This window comes from Vigna unguiculata, chromosome 4 (assembly GCF_004118075.2).
Source record: "Vigna unguiculata cultivar IT97K-499-35 chromosome 4, ASM411807v1, whole genome shotgun sequence".
Lineage (NCBI taxonomy): Eukaryota > Viridiplantae > Streptophyta > Magnoliopsida > Fabales > Fabaceae > Vigna > Vigna unguiculata.
Window position 1 is genome coordinate 41059110 of NC_040282.1, and position 23416 is coordinate 41082525.

Sequence of the window (23416 nt, forward strand, 5' to 3'; positions counted from 1 at the left end):
GAAGACTTGCTTTACGTTTGAAAGATTATTAAGAGATTGATTACTCCTTATTTTTAGAAGTAGACCCGATCAGTAAAGATATGAAGTTGCAATAATATATTACATTTATTTATTTGTGTACTAGCTCTCTATTTTATTTTTAATTTGTTGAATTATAAAATTATTTGTACCAATATCTCATGAGTTATTAAAAACTTAATTATATTATATCTATATACATATAATAATATATTTATGTTCCCATAATATATTATATTTAAATATCGTTGAAGTATTATTTTATAACATTATATTATTCTTTAAAAAAATTGTTTAATATTTTCTTAACTAAAATATTATTCACGAAATCTTATTTAAAAAAAAAAAATTAAAATAAAATAAATATTTTAAAATATAATTACCAGACTTTTTTTTTACTTAAAATTAATCATATTTATATATTATCCTAATTATTCAAATTTCTACAACATCGCATAATTTAATCATATATTTTTTAAACTTTTTTTAAAAGCGATTTAGTTATCCAAACGTCCCTCTTTACTTATATTTTATTTGATAATATGATAATTTATTTTGATGTTTTTATATTATCAAAGTAAAAGATAATAAAAAATAAAAACACTAATTTTTTTGGATTTAAATTTTTTTATTATTTGTTAAATCAATTTCTTTTTCTTTTATATTAAATTATTCAAACAAATAGTGCTGACTACACTAAATAATGATGTTCATAACTTACTATGAAGTACCAATCTTTATACACTCATGTAAATAAGTTAACTATTTGAATGATTAAGTGAAACTAATTTATCAGCATGCAACATGAGGAAGTGTTATGTGTCAAAAAGTTATTATTTGTGCTTCTTAATTTGTTAGATTTATAGATTATAGAGATAGATTATAAATTTCTAATTTGTTACATTTATAGATTTTTAAATCATTAATTTATTTTACCCGAAATATACGAAGTACTTGAATTTCAATGTTAACTTACAAGTATACCTCATATTGCACACAACAAATAGAAGATTATATATAATTAGTAATAACAAAACAGCTCCAATAAAATATAAGAAGAGATAATAACATATTAAATTGATTTAATGCGGAATATGGGAAATACAATACAGAGATTCTCCAACCTTGAAGTAAATCAATCAGAATTCAAACAATATGTATGATATACAAGTGAGGAGTAATGTAGTTAAAAATAAATAAATATATTAACCATATGTTAAGCTATGATAATCAAATATTATGTTTTAAAAGATATTATATAATCAATTATTATAGTATAATACTTTATATATACTAAATAATTAATTATCATATATATTAAAAGTATAACAATATTATTATATCGTAATTAAGGTATTAACCTATCAATATTTTAGAGATATTATCAAAATATTTGAGATATATTTGATAATATCTCGGGTAGTAAGCGGTGAGTTGTTCCTATAATAAGAAACTGAAGCAGGTGTTAGGGTTTTGATTTTCTATACAAAACTGAATAAAGTGTGTACACTTTTCATATTCTAAACCATGGCGGATCTGATCAGCAGTATTCCAGATGAAATCCTTTTACACATTTTATCTTCTCTTCCAACCAAAGAAGTTGTTGCAACCAGTGTTCTCTCAAAGCGCTGGAACCCTCTTTGGCGTTCAGTTCCCTCTTTCGATTTCTCTATTGGTAATGAAAACCGCAGAGAGGCCTACGATCACTTTCACTCAGTGTCCTCTTTTCTGCGTTCGCGTGATAGAGATCAACCCTTCCTCAGATTTCGCCTCAGTTATTTTTTCAACTGTTTTGATCCTACCATTCGTTATAGTTATAGAGCCATTCATGATACTGAAAGCATCATCAAGACACAGATTGAGGATGCAGTGAGTGGAAGTGCAAGAGTTCAACACCTCGACCTCTGTTTGGATCTTTACATTGTCATGCTCTCTGTGGTGTTTACCTTCAAAACTCTTGTATTTCTGAAATTGGCCAATATAACAGTGGAAAATATACCCTTTGTTGATTTTCCCATGGTTAAAATCTTGCATTTGAATCGTGTGCACTTCTCAGAAGGTATAGATATTTCACAGCTTCTCTCTGGGTGCCCTAATCTTGAGGACTTGGAAGTCAAAAGTATACTTATCAATGCTGAATTAAAGTTCAGCAGATTGTCCACCTTGGGCAACATGGCTGCAAAATTTTTGCCATTCGAAATTGTGAAGAATGTTAAAGTTTTGTCCACAGATGTGGTAATGCACGTGAGATTTGTTTGTTATTACTTTCTATTCTTAAGGAAAAAAAGGCATTTCTGATTATATTGTTTTTGTATCTCTTGCAGTTCCGTTCGCATGATTGGATTTATGACTTTCAGAATCTAGTTCAACTTAAATTGGATTTCCTGTATATTCAGAATAATTGGGTTGAGTTCTTGGAAACGCTGAGGCATTGTCCCATGCTTCAAACTCTTGCAATTGGTTATATTGGGAAGGTTTGATGATTTAAGCTTGGAAGTATATGAATTTTCTTGTTATCATTTCTTCAAACATTATTATTAATATAGTTTTATGATTGTTGTTAACAGATCGGTTTTGGTTCATCTGCGCAAGGCCATGAAGAAGCAGTGTTGCCAGACCCACAATTTGTTCCTGCATGCATCTTATCACACCTTAAAACCTGTAGTATTGGATGTTTCAGGGGTTCGATGGATGAGTTTCTATTTGCAAGATACATTATGCAGAATGCAAAATATTTAAGGACCATGAAAATCAAAATTTTGTCTTACAATGGGGAGAAACCAGATATGATAAGAGATTTATCCTCATGCAAGAAGAGTTCAGACACTTGTAAACTATCATTTGATAATTAGTATTCAATAGTTAAGGTTTCTTTTTGTTTGTTTTTTCATTAGTATATATAGTAGATGTTGACATGTTTTTCAAACTATGAAAGTTTTTGACATATTATCCCTCTTGTCCATAATTATTTGTTTATGAACACTCTGAGGTTTAATCTTTGTAATTTGCCCTAAGAATACCTAGGGTGTGGCTAAAGAGTTCGAGAGACCTAAAACAAATTTGAAAAATGAGGTCTTTTATTTAAAATTTATTTCTTTTTCTCAATTCTCAATTTTTTCACAAACATGTAGAGTTTATTTCAGATTAATCATTAATACAAATAATTAAAAATATTATTGCTTTTCTCACCTCAATAGCAATTTTTTTTTCTCTAAACTTGAATTATCTTTCTACAGAAGAAAATTCAACTTTAACTTTGAAATATGTTTCAATTAATCTATTATCCACAAAAAACTAAATCATAATCTAACTAATAGTTTTGTAAAAAAATTCCAGTTCCTCGTAAAGATATATACAAAAAAAAAAACTCCCAAAACATGTAAATCGAAAAGTACCAAAAAACAAAATAGGAAAAAAGAATTGGTACACACGGACATTATGATATTCAATTTGGCAAAACTTATAAAAAATGACTCTTAGAGAAAAAGGAAGTAACGAGAGACAAAAGTAACTCAGAGATAAAAGGATAAAAAAAGAAAATAAAATAAATTTCAGAATGATTATAATGGAATAAATATAACTAATCATTATCTCCCTATCGTAAACAAAATTATAATTTACTAAATAAGTGTTTTACCCCATTAATTATCATTTTTAATACTAATAAAAATTATAAGACATTAAATTTAATTAAATTTTATTCTCAAACATCAACTTATAATTAATTGAATAGAGCTATATTAGTAATAAAATAATTTTTTGAGACATTTTTTGTTAAACATAATTTTATAATTATTTTAATAGAGGTATATTAGTATAAAAAAATTAAAGTTTTTTTTCTTAAAAATAATTTTATAATTAATTTAATAGTTAGTAGTAAAAGAAATTATTTGAGACCTTATTTTTTTAAAGATTTAGAGTGAGTGTTTTATATATTAATACACATTTTTGTTTATAAAAAATTGGTACAAAGAATTTTATAATTCAACAAAAAAATAGAGAGCGTTTAGTACACAAATAAATAAATGTGATATATTATTGCGACTTCAGCTCTTTCCTGACCGGATCTACTTCTACAAAAAAGTAACCAATCTCCTAAAAATCTTCCAAAAGTAAAGCAAGCCTCCATATGTATGAAGAGTAAATAAGATATTCTTTTAGAAGAATCGAAGGGTGAGAAGAAATTCGAATACTCACTTGTAAAATATAGGTGAGAAAAATAAGAAGACTCACTAATAAAACGCCAGTGAGAAGAAACTCGAAGACTAATTTGTAAAATGTAAGTGATAAGAAATCTGAATACTCACTTGTAAAATGCAAGTGAGAAGAAATCCGAAGACTCACTTGTAAAATGCAAGTGAGAAGAAATTTGAAAACTCACTTGCAAAATACATATGAGAAGAAATTCGAAGACTCGCTTGTAAAATGCATGTGAGAATAAATCTCAAGACTAACATGTAAAGTGCATGTGAGAAGAAATCCAAAGGCTCACTGGTAAAATGTAGGTAAGAATAAATCAAAAGACTTGCTTGTAAATTGCAAATTTTAAGAAGAAATAAGACTCACTTGTAAAATGGAAGTGAGAAGAAATTTGAAGACTCACTTGTAAGATGCATGTGAGAAGAAATTCGAAGACTCACTTATAAAATTAAATGAGAAGGAATTCGAAGACTACAAAATAATCAGTTAGGCTAGGAGCAGACGGGATCCTACGTTACAACAATTACATTGAGAAGGTTGTATCATACAGTGGCGGAGGATGCAAGGGGCAGGCGAGGGTCCCGGCCCCCCCTCCCCCAAATTTTTTTTATTTTTTTTCACTATTTTGTATTTAATTTTTTTTTAAATTATATAAATTTTTAAAATTATTTTTATTTTTTTAAAATTATTTTTATGTTTTTAAAATTAAATAATATTATATTCAAAATTAATAAAAATTAAATTAAGTATTTTTTTATTTATTTTATAAAGTGCAATAATAAATAATAAATAATAAAATATAAAATTAAATATATAAAGAAACAAAATTATTAAGATATTTTTTATTTTCTCTCTCATTGTCTTTTGAATTTTTCATATGTTGTATTCTTCTTTCATGTTTATTTATTTTCTTTTATTACTAAAAAAAAGACATAAACTTAGTATTTGTATCCTCATTTTTTCATATTTTTCTTCAATTATTAAATAAATAAATACGGTAATTGTCTCTTGTCTCACTTGATAGTGAACTATTTATTTAACATTTAACATTATTTTTTATCTCATGACCTTTTTGTATATTTATTTTTTATTAATATAGAAGAAGAAACAATGTATTGCGATTTTTCATAGTCGATTTTTAATTGTAACTTGATTATTATAGTTTTTTTTAGTAATTATTCTCTCAATTTTTTAGTCTTAAACTTATTTTTTAAATAGGTATATTAATGAAAAACAAAAGAATAAATTTATTTTTTAATATTGATAGAGAAACTACTGGTGAAGATGAAAACATGATAATATGGTTATTTATTGCATAAAAATGAAATGAAAGCTTGTGAATATTTTTTTAATCAAATGCATGTTAATAAAATGGGAGATGAATATTTTGCAGATAATATGGTTATTTACATCGAAAAAAGTTAACTGAAAAATTTAATTATAATTCAATTACTATAAGTTCAAAAATATGAAAAAACGATAGACATTCCTTTAGATATGTGTAATTTCTTTGATAATTATAAATGTACTAGATTATGTATTCATTTTTATTGAATTAGTCACAATAATATTAAATATATAAATTTTGAGTATATTACTTTATATTATTTTGGCTCTCCCAAATCTTTTGGTCAAGATCCGCCATTGGTATCATATGTTACAAAATCTAACTCGAGCATACGGCTGCATTACAAAAAGTACACAAAGCAAGTTGTATGCTGTGTTACAAAAACTACTTCGGGGAGATTGTATCCAGTATGACAAACACTACCTTGAGCATGTTGTATCATGCGTTACAAAATCAACATATAGCAGAAACTATACTAAGCAGCGTTAAAAAAAAAAAAACTACACCGAGTAGTCCTCCTACATTACAAAAACTACACTGAGTATGTTGTATCCTGGGTTACAAAAACTATACTTAGCAGGTTGCATTCTATGTTGTTCATAACTTACTATGAAGTACCAATCTTTATACACTCATGTAAATAAGTTAACTATTTCAATGATTAAGTGAAACTAATTTATCAGCATGCAACATGAGGAAGTGTTATGTGTCAAAAAGTTATTGTTTGTGCTTCTTAATTTGTTAGAATTATAGATTATAAATTTCTAATTTGTTACATTTATAGATTTTAAAATCATTAATTTATTTTACCAGAAATATACGAAGTACTTGAATTTTAAAATCACAACAAATAGAAGATTATAAATAATTAGTAATAAGAAAACAATAAAATATAAGAAGATATTAAATTGATCTAATGCGGAATATGGGAAATACAATATAGAGATTCTCCAACGTTCAAGTAAATCAATCAGAATTTAAGATATATAAGTAAGGAGTGATGTAGTTACAAATAAATAAATATATTAACCATATTTGGTTAAGTTATGATATTATGTTTTAAAGATAGTATATAATCAATTATTATATTATAATATTTTTTATATACTAAATGATTAATTATTATATATATCAAAAGTATAACAATATTATTATTATATCGTAATTAAGGTATTAATCTATCAATATTTTAGAGATATTATCAAAATATTTGAGATATATTTGATAATATCTTGGGGTTGTAAGCAGTGAGTTGTTCCTATAATAAGAAACTGAAGCAGATGTTAGGGTTTTGATTTTCTATACAAAACTGAAGAAAGTGTGTACACTTTTCATATTCTAAACCATGGCCGATTTGATCAGCAATATTCCAGATGATATTCTTTTATACATTTTATCTTCTCTTCCAACCAAAGAAGTTGTTGCAACCAGTGTTCTCTCAAAGCGTTGGAACCCTCTTTGGCGTTCAGTTCCCTCTTTTGATTTCTCTATTTGTTATGAAAACCGCGAAGAGACCTGCGATCACTTTCACTCGGTGTACTCTTTTCTGCGTTCGCGTGATAGAGATCAACCCCTCCTCAGATTTCGCCTCAATTATTTTATCAACTGTTTTAATCCTACCGTTCATTATAGTTATAGAGCCATCCGTGATACTGAAAGCATGATCAAGACACGGATTGAGGATGCAGTGAGTGGAAATACAAGAGTTCAACACCTCGACCTCTGTTTGGATCTTTACATTGTCATGCCCTCTGTGGTGTTTACCTTCAAAACTCTTGTATTTCTGAAATTGGCCAATATAAAAGTGGAAAATATCCCCTTTGTTGATTTTCCCATGCTTAAAATCTTGCATTTGAATCGTGTGCTCTTCTCAGAAGGTATAGATATTTCACAGCTTCTCTCTGGGTGCCCTAATCTTGAGGACTTGGAAGTCAAATGTATACTTATCAATGCTGAAATAAAGGTCAGCAGTTTGACAAACCTGGGCAACATGGCTGCAAAATTTTTGCCATTCGAAATTGTGAAGAATGTTAAAGTTTTGTCCATAGATTTGGTAATGCACGTGAGATTTGTTTGTTATTACTTTGTATTCTTAAGGAGAAAAAGGCATTTCTGATGATATTGTTTTTGTATCTCTTGCAGTTCCGTTCGCATGATTGGATTTATGAGTTTCAGAATTTAGTTCAACTTAAATTGGATTACCTGTATATTCAGAACAATTGGGTTGAGTTCTTGGAAACGCTGAGGCATTGTCCCATGCTTCAAACTCTTGCAATTGGTTGTGTTGGGAAGGTTTGATGATTTAAGCCTTGGAAGTATATATATGAATTTTCTTGTTATCTTTTTCTTCAAACATTATTATTAATATTGTTTTATGATTGTTGTTAACAGGTAAGTTTTGGTTCATCTGGGCAAGGCCATGAAGAAGCAGTGTTGCCAGACCCACAATCTGTTCCTGCATGCATCTCATCACACCTTAAAACCTGTACTCTTGGATGTTACAGGGGTTCGATGGATGAGTTTCTATTTGCAAGATACATTATGCAGAATGCAAAATATTTAAGGACCATGAAAATCAATATTTACTCTTACAATGGGGAGAAACAAAATATGATAAGAGATTTATCCTCGTGCATGAAGAGTTCAGATACTTGTAAACTTTCATTTGGTAATTACTATGGAATAATTAAGGTTTCTTTTTAGTTGTCTTTCCATTAGTATATATAGTAGATGTTGACATGTTTATTTAAACTATGAAAGTTTGTGACACATTAACCTCTTGTTCAGAATTTATTGTTTATGAACACTTGAGGTTTAATCTTTGTAATTTGCGGTACGAATACTCATGGAGTATGGAGTGGCTAAAAAGTTTGGGAAATTTAAAACAAATTTATTTGAAACAAATTGGATAATATATACTTTTGTACGATCATCATTTAGTCTCTTAATTTTTTCTTTGTTACCCTGAATTTGAAAATCAAAATTATCTTTATCAGTAACTATTTCTCTTTCTCTATTGTTGCATTTATCTATATCGAGTGGCGGATTTTCACCAACATTGTTGAGAGAGTCAAAATAATACATCCAAAATTTATACATTTAATTATTGTCACTAAACAATAAAAATGAATACATAATTTATTATAATGATAACTAAAACAGAAATCACACATATCTAAAAGATTGTTAAAAGAATATTCGATGATAATCAAACTACACTTAAAATCTAATTATAAAAAACACACAATACAAATTACCTTCTTCTTTTCTTTCTCGAGAATGGAAGAGAACAAAGAAGAAATAAGAGCAAAAATAATAGATTTTTTTTCTCTTCAAAAATAAAAGAAAACATGTGAGAATGAGAGATGAGAACAATTTGTAAAAAACTCAAGTCATAATGGAAAAAATAATAAAAAATATATTGATAAATATTTTTATTTTTTATTGTTTAATTTTATATTTTATTATTTATTAACATTAATTATTGTGTTTATAAAAGAAATAAAATATTTGATTTAATCATCATTAATTTGTAATATATTTTCTAATATCTATAATAAAATGTTTAATTTAATCATCATTAATTTGTAATATATCTTCTAATATATATCTATAATATAAAAAAAATTCAAAATACTAATAATATAAAAAAAATTCAAAATTTTTGGGGGCTGTCTACACAAACCTCCGCCACTGCCTATATCTATGTTATTATTATCTTGTTCATTCAAACAACACCCACTTGTATTTTCTAATTCATTTTTCTTATCTCTTTTGATAAGTTTATTCATAGCTCTTTTATGTGATACAATTAAAGCCTCAATTATTCTCTTCTATTGGAATTTTGAACCGCCTGATTCAAATTTTATATTTGACATATATATATATATATATATATATATATATATATATATATATATATATATATATAAATGAAATAAAAATTATAATATATAAAACACTACTCAAGATAAACATATAAAATGAATGAGTTAAAACAATACAACCTGGTTCTGGTTGTCAAGAAAGTAAACTCGATATATAGTAAATTTGTAGTATCTTGAAATCTCAAGTCTTTTTTTCCTTCTCAATTTTTTCATAAACCTGTAGAGTTTATTTTAGATTAATCATTAATATAAATAATTAAAAAATTATTGTTTTTCTCATCTCATTAGTAATTTTGTTTTCTCTAAATTTGAATTATCTTTCTACATAAAATCCAACTTTAACTTTGAAATATGCTTCAATTAATCTATTATCCATAAAAAAACTAAATCCTAATCTAATAGTTTTGTAGAAAAATTTCACCTCCTCTTCGAAATATTGAAGAATATTAAATGATAACGTTTCAAAACTTCAATCTAGAGGTAATTATTATCAAAATAAAAAACAAATGTTATTCATCACGATAGTATTTATGCACTAAGTACATGCGTTATATTATATGGATTAATGAGGTTAACTACTTATTCTAACCTCGTCGTACTGTTAAACTATTTTTTGGCAACAAAAAGTTATATATTAATACACATTTTTGTATATAAAAAAATTGGTACAAATAATTTTATAATTCAGCAAATTAAAAAAATAGAGAGCGTTTAGTACACTAATAAATAAATGTGATATATTATTGCTACTTCAGCTCTTTCCTGACCGGGTCTACTTCTAAAAAAAGTAACCAATCTCCTAAAAATATTCCAAAAGTAAAGCAAGCCTACATATGTACGAAGAGTCTGAAAATAAAAGTGGAAATACTTTTAGAAGAATAGAAGGGTGAGAAGAAATTTGAAGACTCACTTGTAAAATATAGATAAGAAAAATAAGAACACTCACTTGTAAAACGCTTTTGAGAAGAAACCCGAAGACTAACTTGTAAAATGTAGGTGATAAGAAATTTGAATACTCACTTGTAAAATGCAGGTGAGAAGGAATCTGAAGACTCACTGATAAAATGCATGTGAGAATATATCTAAAGACTGGCTTGTAAAATGTAAGTGAGAAGAAATCCGAAGACTCACTCATAAAATGCAAGAGAAGAAATCTGAAGACTCGCTTGTAAAATGCATGTGAGAATAAATCCGAAGACTCACATGTAAATGCAGATAAGAATAAATCCAAAGACTCGCTTGTAAAATGCAAATGAGAAGAAATCCAAAGACTCACTTGTAAAATGGAAGTGAGAAGAAATTTGAAGACTCACTTGTAAAATGCAGGTGAGAAGAAACTCGAAGACTACAAAATAATTCCAGTTAGGTTGGGAGCAGACTGGATCCTATGTTACAAAAATTACATCGAGAAGGTTGTATCATACGTTACAAAATCTACATCGAGCAGATTGTATCCTGCATTACAAAAAGTACACTAAGCAAGTTGTATCCTGTGTTACAAAAACTACTTCGAGGAGGTTGTATCCAGTATTACAAAAACTACATCGAGCAGGTTGTATCATGCGTTACAAAATCTACATCTAGCAGGTTGCATCATGTATTACAAAAACTATAATGAATATGCGTTACAAAAACTACACCAAGCAGGTTGTATCTTATGTTAAAAAAACCTACACTGAGAAGGTTGTATCTTGCATTAAGAAAACTACACCGAGCAGGCTATATCATGCGTTAGAAAAAACTACACTGAGTAGACCTCCTACATTACAAAAACTACACCGACTACGGATGTTGTATCCTGGGTTACAAAACCTATACGTAGCAGGTTGTATCCTACGTTATTAAACCTACATCGAGCAAGTTGTATCCTTTGTAACAAAAACTACACTTAGCATATTGTATCCTACGTTATTTGCCATATCTTCTAAGAGTTTTATTTGACAGGTATTTATTTTGTGGATAATTATTTCCTACAAACTATTTGCAAGTATTTCTTACAAAATTTTATTCGAAAAATATTTTGCAAAAAATTCACAACAATTTCTTACAAATTATTTTCTATACCAAAATTTGTAATTATTTCCTACAATTTTTTTTAAAAATAAAAGTAATTGAAATTAATATTGAATGCTTCAACTCTCGTCCAATCTACTTTACTTATGACAATTATGATAAACTCGTTAAGATTTTCGTAACAAATATTACCTCATATCTCATAGTTATTAAAAACTTAATTATATTATATCTATATACATATAATTATATATTTATGTTCCCATAATATATTATATTTAAATATCGTTGAAGTATTATTTTATAATATTATATTATTTCTTAAAAAAATTGTTTAACATTTTATTAACTAAAATATTATTCACCAAATCTTATTTCTTAAAAAAAATTAAAAAAAATTAAAAATTTTAAAATGAAACTACCAAACCTTTTTATTTTTTACTTAAAATTAATCATATTTATATTTATCCTAATTATTAAAATTTCTAGGACATCACACAATTTAATCATATATTTTTTAAACTTTTTTTAAAAGCTATTTACATATCCGAACACAATAAAACATGTTGAGTGTTGCTCCTCTTTACTTATATTTTATTTGATAGTATGATAATTTGATTTGATGTTTTTATATTATCAAAGTGAAAGATAACAAAAGATAAAAATACTAATTTTTTGAGTTTTAAATTTTTTTATTATTTGTTAAATCAATTTCTTTTTATTTTATTTAATATTTTAAATTATTCAAACAAATAGTGTTGACTACACTAAATAATGATGTTCATAATTCACTATGAAGTACCAATCTTTATACACTCATGTAAATAAGTTAACTATTTCAATGATTAAGTGAAACTAATTTATCAGCATGCAACATGAGGAAGTGTTATGTGTCAAAAAGTTATTATTTGTGCTTCTTAATTTGTTACATTTATAGATTTTAAAATCATTAATTTATTTTACCAGAACTATACGAAGTACTTGAAATTTCAATGTTAACTTACAAGTATACCTCATATTGCACACAACAAATAGAAGATTATATATAATTAGTAATAACAAAACAACTCCAATAAAATATAAGAAGAGATAATAACATATTAAATTGATCTAATGCGGAATATGGGAAATACAATATAGAGATTCTCCAACGTTGAAGTAAATCAATTAGAATTTAAACAATATGTATGATATATAAGTGAGGAGTAATGTAGTTACAAATAAATAAATATATTAACTATATTTGGTTAAGATATGATAATCAAATTGTAAAGCCCATTTTTTTCTGCCCTTTTATTTCTTAAATGCTGCCCCACACTATTGGGTCTAAGGGCTGGCCCAAAGGGAAAACAGACCCTAAGTCTGGCCTAATGCTTCCTCTTTCACTTTGTAGAGACAGTTCCTCCATTCCTTCTTAGAGCAGTTACAAACCTCTGCTAGTCAGATCTGAGTCAGTTTGGCCTCGTTCTACCACGTAAGTTGTTCACGAACCCTTAACCTTCATCCATGGTTTAGTTCTTCATGTTTCCCTTTAGCGCTCTGTGTAATTAATCTCATGCCTTATATTTTTTAGGGTTCCTCAGATCTTAAATATGCTCCGGGAGTGCTCGTACACATTCGCTTCAGTGTCAGAGTTGTTTGGCTAACCCTTTCCACGTAAGGGAAGCTAGACCATTTTTCTGTATTTGAAGTGTGTGGTTTGTTCCATCTGTTTCGTGCGTAAAATAATATGGGATGTGTATGTAATGGTGTCTGAATGATTTGTATGGGAGTGTGTTGTTTTCTGGGTTGTAGGCGTCGAATAGTGGGAGGAAACTGTTATTTTCGCCCAGGCGAGCTCATCTCGCCTAAGCGAGAGTAGCAGTACCTTGCCCATGAGTTTTGCTCGAATACTTGTTCAGGCGAGCGAGTTGTGTTTTGAACGAAAGACCATCTCGTCAGGCGAGATGGCCTCGCCTAAACGAGCTTTCGCGAAACTTCCCAGGCCCTCTATCGCAGTCTCGCCTAAGCGAGAGCCTGCAGCTTGAGCGAGGGCACTCCCCTCGCTTGAGTGAAGGCCTCTGGCTTGAGCGAGACCTGCTGCAGGCCACACTGTTTTTCTCTATTTGGTAGTTATGGACTGTTTGATGTATGGATCTACTCTATTTAAAGTATGAGGCTTGTGAAATGCATGGAAATTTGTGGTTATTGAATTGAATGAATGGTTTTGGTATGAACTTGGAATGAGATTTAAATGAGATAGTTGGTATCAAAGAGACATGGTTATGATATGGAAATACAAATCATTATTCGTGTTTTGGGAAGGATGAGTTGGTATTGATTTGTTGGGTATTGGGCTCCCTTCCTATGTGGAGAAAAGACCCAAAACTTGAGAAGCTCATGTCTCACTTAACCTAGTGGAGAGGGGCCTATAAAATAAATAGAGACAGAACAATAGAGGCAGAACAATAGAGTCAGAATACACTGAAAGCCCTAACACATAGAGGGAGAGGTAGAGGGAAAATTCTGTTCACGTTTTTCACAGAGCTGTCACCGTAAATTCGGCACTGCGGATTCGTTCACCGTTGGATCAAGTTGAAATTTTTACAGCGGGTTCGGAACTCATTGGTCTTCATTCTGACCGGTCGGATAGTTGATACAAGGTCTGAGTTGGGAGATATTAATTTCGCATTGCAGTAGTGATATTATAGGTTTTCCTCTCTTGTTCTTCTCTATTTTGAAAGCTTTGTTGCTTTGTTATTTGGTTGGGTGTTGGCACTAATTTGTGCTATTGATTGAGACTCTTTTGTATTCTTGTTGATCATAGTGGAGCTATTTCTTTGGTCTGGAGGACTCGTGGTTTTTACCCTTGATTTGAGGGGTTTTCCACGTTAAAATCTTGGTGCCTATATTTGTGTCTTTGGTGATTTATTATTGTTGCTCTTTGATTATTGCTCCTCATAGATTCTTGCAAGTTAGGGGAAATTATATCCGTTGTATTCTCTGGTATATTGTTTGTGTTATTGTTTTCCCCATCAGAGTGGCATCAAAGCTCTTGGTTGGGCTATATTTACTTGCTTGAATGATGGAGGCAAATGTAAAGATGGTTGTTTTGAATGGTACAAATTATCATTTGTGGAAGGGCAAGATGAAAGATTTATTGTTTGTCATGAAATTGCATCTTCCGGTCTTTACTAAACAGAAGCCAGATTTTATGTCTGAAGAAGAATGGGACTTTGAGCACCAACAGGTATGTGGTTTTATTCGGCAATATGTTTAAGATAATGTTTATAATCATATTGCTAATGAGACACATGCCAGAGCTTTGTGGGAGAAGATTGAGTCTTTGTATGCTTATAAGTCGGGCAATAATAAATTATATTTGTTAAATTGCTTCATGAATTTGAGGTACAGGGAGAATTCTTCTATTTCTGATCACTTAAATGAGTTTCAAGGGCTCCTAGATCAATTGTCAGGAATGGGCATAAAGTTTGATGACGAAGTTATGGGATTATGGTTGCTTAATACTCTACCAGAGTCTTGGGAGGTATTTCGGGTTTCAATTACGAACTCTGCCTCGAATGGTGTTGTTTCTTTTCAGATGGCAAAGAGTGGTGCTCTTAATAAAGATATGAGAAGGAAGACACATGGTTCTTCATCTCAATCTGAGATGCTTGTTACAAAAGCTATGGGGAGAAGTAAAAAAAAGGAACATAAAAGTGGTAGAGAGAAGAGTAGGAGCAAGTCCAAGTCAAGATACAAGAATTTAGAGTGCCATTTTTGTCATAAAACTAGGCACATTCAGAAATATTGTTTTAAGTGGAAAAAGGAGAACAAAGACAAGAAAGGCAAGTAGAGAGAGAATGACCATGATGATGATGATCTTGTCACTACTGCTACAGATGGTGATCTTGTTCTTCTTCGTGACTTTGAGTCTGTTAATCTTGTATCTTATGAGAGCATATGGATTATTGATAGTAGTGCTACATTGCATGTTACACCTAGGAAGGAGTTCTTCACATCTTACACTTCTGGTGATTTTGGAGTGTTGAAGATGGGTAATGATGGTGAGTCTAAAGTGATTGGTGTTGGTGATGTTTGCCTGCAAACCAATATGGGAGTGCATTTGTTGCTTAAAGGAGTCAAACATGCTCTGGATGTCCGTTTTAATTTAATCTCTGTGCAGTTGCTTGATGATTGTGGTTATGACAATCACTTTGGTTCTAGTAAATGGAAGCTCACTAAAGGTAACTTGGTTATGGCTAGAGGGGAGAAATAATCTAAATTGTATTGGACTAAAGCTTTGGTTGCTAAAGACAGTGTGAATGCTATGTATATGGAGGCATCTTTATGGCACCAGAGGCTTAGTCATATAAGTGAGAAAGGGCTTAACTGCTTAGCTAAAAAGGATGTGCTTATGGGATTGAGGAATGCATTGGAGAAATGTTCTTATTGCATGGTTGGTAAACAAACCCGAGTATCTTTTAAGAAGCATCCTCCCTCAAGGAAGTCAGAATTGCTTGAATTGGTGCATTCTGATGTTTGTGGCCCATTAAAGGTAAAGTCTTTTAGTGGTGCACTTTACTTTGTTACTTTTATTGATGATTATTCCAGGAAGCTATGGGTTTATGCTCTTCAGCGGAAAGATCAAGTACTTGAAAAGTTTAAGGAATTTCATGCTATGGTTGAGAGGCAATCAGGCAAGAAGCTGAAATGCATTCATAGTGATAATGGTGGTGAGTACCGTGGACCCTTTGATGTTTATTACAGACTGCATGGTATTAGACACGAGAAGACTCCTCCTAAAAATCCTTAGTTGAATGGTCTAGCAGAGAGGATGAACATGACCTTGGTTGAAAGGGTTACATGTATGCTTTCGGAAGCAAATTTGCCTAAGCACTTTTGGGGAGAGGCATTGCTTGCAGTTGTGCATGTTATTAATCTCAGTCCCGCAATTGCTTTGAATACTGAGGTGCCAGACAAAATTTGGTTTGGTAAGAATGTTAGCTATGATCATTTGCGTGTCTTTGGTTGCAGGGCATTTGTTCATGTTCCTAAGGATGAAAGATCCAAGTTAGATAAAAAGACAAGGCAATGTATCTTTATTGGCTATGGTGAGGATGAATTTGGCTACAAGTTTTATGATCCTGTTGAGAAGAAGCTTGTTAGAAGCCGTGATGTACAATTCATGGAAGACCAGACCATTGAAGACATTGATAAGGTGGAGAAGACCACACCCGAGAAAGATAGTAATCTCACTGATGGTAATCCGATGAGGTTGCCCGCTCACAATTTGGAGAATGTTGAAACGGAAGCTCAAGACAATGAGCAACATGGTGATGTTGATGATCAACAGGTTGGAAGTGGAGTAGAGGTTCCAATTGACGATGCTAAAGAGGAACATGATGATGATGATCTTGGTGATATACCTGAATCACCTCAAGTCCAACTCAGGAGGTCTAATACACAGAAACAACCTTCTACAAGGTATTATTGTGATAAGTACATAACATTGACTGACGGTGGAGAACCTGAGTATTTTGAAGAGGCTTTGGATGGTGAAGAGAAGAAATAGTGGCTGGATGCAATGCAAGATGAGATGAAATCCTTGCATGACAATCACACTTACGACTTGGTAAAATTGCCTAAGGGCAAAAGGGCATTGGAAACTAGGTGGATTTTCATGGTGAAACAAGATTCAAATTCTACACTTCCAAGGTACAAGGCCAGATTAGTGGTGAAAGGTTTCAGACAGAAAAAGGGTGTTGATTTCAATGAGATTTTCTCACCTATGGTGAAAATGTCATCCATCAGAACTGTGCTAAGTTTAGCTGCTACTCTTGATTTGGAGGTTGAGCAGATGGATGTGAAGACAACTTTCCTTCATGGTAATTTGGAGGAAGAGATATACATGAAGCAACCTGATGGTTTTCTTGTTAAGGTAAGGAAGATTATGTGTGTAGGCTAAGGAAGAGTCTATACGGTTTGAAGCATGCTCCAAGGCAGTGGTATAAGAAGTTTGAGTCTTTTATGTGTGAGCAAGGTTACAAGAAGACTACTTCTGATCATTGTGTCTTTGTTAAAAGTTTTTCTAATGATGACTTTATTATCCTGTTATTATATGTTGATGACATGCTTATTGTTGGGAAAGATATTTCCAGAATTGACAGGTTAAAGAAGACACTTGGTGAGTCTTTTGCCATGAAAGACTTGGGAGCTACTAAAAGGATTCTTGGCATACATATCTCACGTGATAGGAGAGAAAAGAAGATTTATCTATCACAAGAGCAATACATTAGGAAGGTGTTGCAGAGATTCCACATGGAAAATGCTAAAGCTGTGAGTACTCCTCTTGCTACTCATTTTAAACTGAGTGTTAAACAGAGTCCTTCAAATGAAGTTGAGAAGACCAATATGAGTAGAGTTCCTTATGCATTTGCGGTGGGCAGTTTGATGTATGCGATGGTGTGTACAAGACCAGATATTGCACATGTTGTTGGTACAGTAAGTCAATTTTTGTCAAACCCAGATAGAGAGCATTGAAATGCTGTGAAATAGATTTTGAGGTATCTTCATGGTACAATTGATATGAAGCTTTGTTTTGGAGGTGATAAACCTCCTTTGATGGGTTACTCAAACTCAGATATGGCTGGGGACATTGATTCCAGAAAGTCCACTTCGGGCTATTTAATAAAGTTTGCCAAGAAGGAAGTTTGAAGTTTGTTGTGAGATCGCCTGTTTGGCGGTCATCTCCACATAGTTGTGAGGGGGAGATTTGTTGGGTATTAGGCTCCCTTCCTATGTGGAGAAAAAGCCTAAAACTTGAGAAGCCCATGTCTCACTTAACCTAGTGGAGAGGGGCCTATAAAATAAATAGAGGCAAAACAATAGAGTCAGAACACACTGAAAGCCCTAACACATGGAGGAGAGGTAAAGGGAAAATTCTGTTCACGTTTTTCACAGAGCTGTCACTGTAAATTCGGCACTGCAGATTCGTTCACCGTTGGATCGGGTTAAAATTTTACAACAGGTTCGGAACTCATTGCTTTTCATTCTAACCGGTCGGATCGTTGATACGAGGTCTGAGTTGCGAGATATTAATTTCGAATTGCAGCAGTGATATTATAGGTTTTCCTCTCTTGTTCTTCTCTATTTTGAAAGCTTTATTGCTTTGTTATTTGGTTGGGTGTTGGCACTAATTTGTGCTATTGATTGAGACTCTTTTGTACTCTTGTTGATCATAGTGGAGCTATTTCTTTGGTCTGGACGACTCGTGGTTTTTACCCTTGATTTGAGGGGTTTTCCACGTTAAAATCTTGGTGCCTTTATTTGTGTCTTTGGTGATTTATTATTGCTACTCTTTGATCATTGCTCCTCATAGATTCTTGCAAGTTAGGGGAAATTATATTCACTGCATTCTCTGGTATATTGTTTATGTTATTGTTTTCTCCATCATGATTCTACATTTGAATATGAACGAGTATGGTTTATAAAGGTTGGCCTGAGATTATCTGCATGATAAATATTATTCGATTGTTTGAGCATGATTGGTCGATGGCCAGTGCGTAATTCCTTGAGATCTCTAGGTGGGGTTTCAAGGTTGTGCTTCAGTGATCGGGACATAATTTTGTGGCCCTTGTTAGTGGGAGTATATGGTGGTGCCCCATCTGTACAGTTTGGTAATGATTCAAGGTAAGGTTGCATCCTGACACTCTAAGGGGTAAGAGTAGTAGGAGACTTGAAACTCATTTAAGGGCTAACCTTGTGTGTGGGGATTTGAAACATTGTAACACTTGTAACACTTAGCTCGGGGGTGAGCAGAGGTATCCACCACAAGTGCAAGCATCCGCCGAATCCGACCAGATTATATGTATCCGGATGAGTCGAGTTGAGTCTTAGTGTATTGATTTGGAAGGTCATAACATGCTTGGATGATGTTTGTTGGACTGTGAAAGTATATCTATTTACGTGACAAAATCTTTTTGGCTCTAGGTTACCCTTTGCTTGTTTGATTACTTTGTATGTTGTTCTTCTACCCTTGCGATGATCATCAATTTATTTATGGGAGCATATGCGAGAGGTACTCGTAATCAACATAGAGATGATTCCACTGCATAGTCTACTTGGGTTGGACTTCATGTTCTTGTTGAGCTTTTTTTTAGGGTTATGGCCCATGTACTAGGATGTCTTTTAGATTTCTATATAATTCTATTAAACTTTATAACTTGTTTCTTTGTGTGCATTGGGTTGTAAGGAGTTGTGTTTAAACTCCGAGAGTGCGCTAAGATATTATTTAGTGTGATGCTTCCTTTGATTTAGTTTATTAAATTAAATGGATTGTTACACAAATATATATATTATGTTTTAAAGATATTATATAATCAATTATTATATTATAATATTTAATATATACTAAATAATTAATTACTATATATATTAAAAGTATATCAATAACCTATAAATATTTTAGAGATATTATCAAAATATTTGAGATATATTTGGTAATATCTTGGAGATTGTAAGCGGTGAGTTGTTCCTATAATAAGAAATTGAAGCAGGTGTTAGGGTTTTGATTTTCTATACAAAACTGAAGAAAGTGTCTACAATTCTCATATTCTAAACCATGGCCGATTTGATCAGCAGTATTCCAGATGATATTCTTTTATACATTTTATCTTCTCTTCCAACCAAACAAGTTGTTGCAACCAGTGTTCTCTCAAAGCGTTGGAACCCTCTTTGGCGTTCAGTTCCCTCTTTCGATTTCTGTATTGGTTATGAAAACCGCAAAGAGGCCTACGATCACTTTCACTCAGTGTCCTCTTTTTTGCGTTCGCGTGATAGAGATCAACCCCTCCTCAGATTTCGCCTCAATTATTTTTTCAACTGTTTTGATCCTACCGTTCATTATAGTTATAAAGCAATTCGTCATACTGAAAGCATCATCAAGACACGGATTGAGAATGCAGTGAGTGGAAATGCAAGAGTTCAACACCTCGACCTCTGTTTGGATCTGTACATCGTCATGCCCTCTGTGGTGTTTACCTTCAAAACTCTTGTATTTCTGAAATTGGCCAATGTAACAGTGGAAAATATCCCCTTTGTTGATTTTTCCATGCTTAAAATCTTGCATTTGAATCGTGTGCTCTTCTCAGAAGGTATAGATATTTCACAGCTTCTCTCTGGGTGCCCTAATCTTGAGGACTTGGAAGTCAAATGTATACTTATCAATGCTGAATTAAAGTTCAGCAGATTGTCCACCTTGGGCAATGCAAAATTTTTTCCATTGGAAATTGTGAAGAATGTTAAAGTTTTGTCCACAGATTTGGTAATGCACGTGAGATTTGTTTGTTATTACTTTCTATTCTTAAGGAGAAAAAGGCATTTCCGATGATATTGTTTTTGTATGTATCTCTTGCAGTTCCGTCAGCAAGATTGGATTTATGACTTTCAGAATCTAGTTCAACTTAAATTGGATTACCTGTATATTCAGAACAATTGGGTTGAGTTCTTGGAAACGCTGAGGCATTGTCCCATGCTTCAAACTCTTGCAATTGGTTGTATTGGGAAGGTTTGATGATTTAAGCCTTGGAAGTATATGAATTTTCTTGTTATCTTTTTCTTCAAACATTATTATTAATATAGTTTTATGATTGTTGCTAACAGAGCAGTTTTGGTTCATCTGGGCAAGGCCATGAAGAAGGAATGTTGCCAGACCCACAATCTGTTCCTGCCTGCATCTCATCACACCTTCAAACCTGTACTTTTGGATGTTACAGGGGTTCGATGGATGAGTTTCTATTTGCAAGATACATCATGCAGAATGCAAAATATTTAAGGACTATGAAAATCAAAATTTACTCTTACAATGGGGAGAAACCAGATATGATAAGAGAATTATCGTCATGCAAGAAGAGTTCAGACACTTTTAAACTATCATTTGATAATTAGGATTGCATAGTTAAGGTTTCTTTTTGTTTGTTTTTTCATTAGTATATATAGTATATGTTGACATGTTTATCAAACTATGAAAGTTTGTGACACATTATCCCTCATGTCAAGAATTAATTGTTTATGAACTGATGTTTAATCTTTGTAATCTGCAGTACGAATAGTATTCAGTGATAACGTTTCAAAAGGTCAATTTAGAGGTAATTGTTATCGAAATAAAAAAAAAATATTATTCATCATGGCAGTATTTATGCACTAAGTAAATCCTTTATATTATATGGATTAATGAGGTTAATTACTTACACTACTTTTTTGCAACAAAAAATTATATATTAATACACATTTCTGTTTATAAAACAAATTTGTTACGAAAATCTTAACGAGTTTATCATAATATTTTTGTGCCTCAAATGTCTTAGGAGTAAAAATTGGTTTCTGTTAAATTATAGTCGTAAGTAAAGCAAATTGGATGAGAGTTTAAGCATTCAATTTTAGTATTCAAATCCAAAATTTTCGAGTGATTTAGAAATTACAAAAAATAAATACATATTTCCAATTAATTTTATTTTTTAAAAAAATTGTAAGAAATACTTACAAATTTTAATATAGAAAATAATTTGCAAGAAATTGCTGCGAATTTTTTTGAAAAAGATTTTGTACAAAACATTTTTCGAATAAAATTTTGTAAGAAATACTTGCAAATTTAATAGTTTGTAAGAAATAATTATCCACAAAATAATTACATGTGAAATAAAACTCTTAAAAAAAATGGCAAATAACATCGGATACAATATGCTAAGTGTAGTTTTTGTAACGTAGGATATAACTCGCTCGATGTGGGTTTTATAATGTAGGATACAACTTGCTAATATAGTTTTTGTAACTCGGGATACAACATGTTCGATGTAGTTTTTGTAATGTAGGAGGACTACTCGGTGTAGTTTTTTTTGAATGCATGATACAGTCTGCTCAATAAGATACACCTTGCTCGAAGTAATTTTTTTAACATAGGATACAACCTACTTGGTGTAGTTTTTGTAACGCATGATTCAACCTGTTCATTATAGTTTTTGTAATACATGATGCAACTTGCTAGATGTAGATTTTGTAACGCATGATACAACTTGTTCGATGTAGTTTTTGTAATACTGGACACAACCTTCTCGAAGTAGTTTTTGTAACACATGATACAACCTGCTTAGTGTACTTTTTGTAATGCAGGATACAATCTGCTCGATGTAGATTTTGTAACGTATGCTACAATCTTCTCGATGTAATTTTTGTAACGTAGGATCTAGTCTGCTCCCAACCTAACTTGAATTATTTTGTAGTCTTCGAATTCCTTCTCATTTAATTTTACAAGTGAGTCTTCAAATCTCTTCTCACCTGTATTTTACAAGTGAGTCTTCATATTTCTTCTCACTTCCATTTTACAACTAAGTTTTTAGATTTCTTCTCATTTGCATTTTACTAGCGAGTCTTTGGATTTATTTTTACCTGCATTTTACAAGTGAGTCTTCAAATTTCTTCTCACATGCATTTTACGAGTGAGTCTTTGGATTTCTTCTCACCTGCATTTTATCAGTGAGTCTTTGGATTTTTTCTCACCTACATTTTACAAGTGAGTATTCATATTTTCTCACCTACATTTTACAAATTAATCTTCGGATTTCTTCTCACTAGCTTTTTACAAGTGAATCTTATATTTTTCTCACCTATATTTGACAAGTGAGTCTTCATTATATTTTTCTCACCTATATTTGACAAGTGAGTCTTCAAATTTCTTCTCACCCCTCAATTCTTCTAAAAGAATATCTTATTTATTTTCAGACTCCTCTTCGTACATATGGAGGCTTGCTTTGGAAGATTTTTAGGAGATTGGTTACTTCTTTTTAGAAGTAGACCCGGTCACGAAAGAGCTGAAGTAGCAATAATATATCACATTTATTTATTTGTGTACTGCACGCTCTCAGTTTTTTTAATTTGTTGAATTATAAAATTATTTGTACCAATTTTTTTATAA

The 23416-nt window shown here is 31.2% G+C and overlaps 3 protein-coding genes across 3 annotated transcripts; all 3 read left to right on the forward strand.

The window, feature by feature from the left end:
* Window positions 1-1545: 1545 nt before the first annotated feature.
* LOC114180917 (F-box/FBD/LRR-repeat protein At3g26920-like) lies at window positions 1546-2870 on the forward strand. Its single transcript, XM_028067211.1, has 3 exons — window positions 1546-2253; window positions 2343-2492; window positions 2586-2870. Exons 1-3 carry the CDS (start codon window positions 1546-1548, stop codon window positions 2868-2870), a joined length of 1143 nt encoding a protein of 380 aa, XP_027923012.1.
* Window positions 2871-6911: 4041 nt separating this feature from the next.
* LOC114180919 (F-box/FBD/LRR-repeat protein At3g26920-like) lies at window positions 6912-8269 on the forward strand. Its single transcript, XM_028067212.1, has 3 exons — window positions 6912-7619; window positions 7709-7858; window positions 7958-8269. The coding sequence occupies exons 1-3, from the start codon at window positions 6912-6914 to the stop codon at window positions 8267-8269; spliced, it is 1170 nt and encodes a 389-aa protein (XP_027923013.1).
* An 11799-nt stretch (window positions 8270-20068) lies between these two features.
* Window positions 20069-22670, forward strand: LOC114180920 (FBD-associated F-box protein At4g13985-like). Its single transcript, XM_028067213.1, has 5 exons — window positions 20069-20770; window positions 20864-21013; window positions 21109-21202; window positions 21549-21593; window positions 22615-22670. The coding sequence occupies exons 1-5, from the start codon at window positions 20069-20071 to the stop codon at window positions 22668-22670; spliced, it is 1047 nt and encodes a 348-aa protein (XP_027923014.1).
* Window positions 22671-23416: the final 746 nt, after the last annotated feature.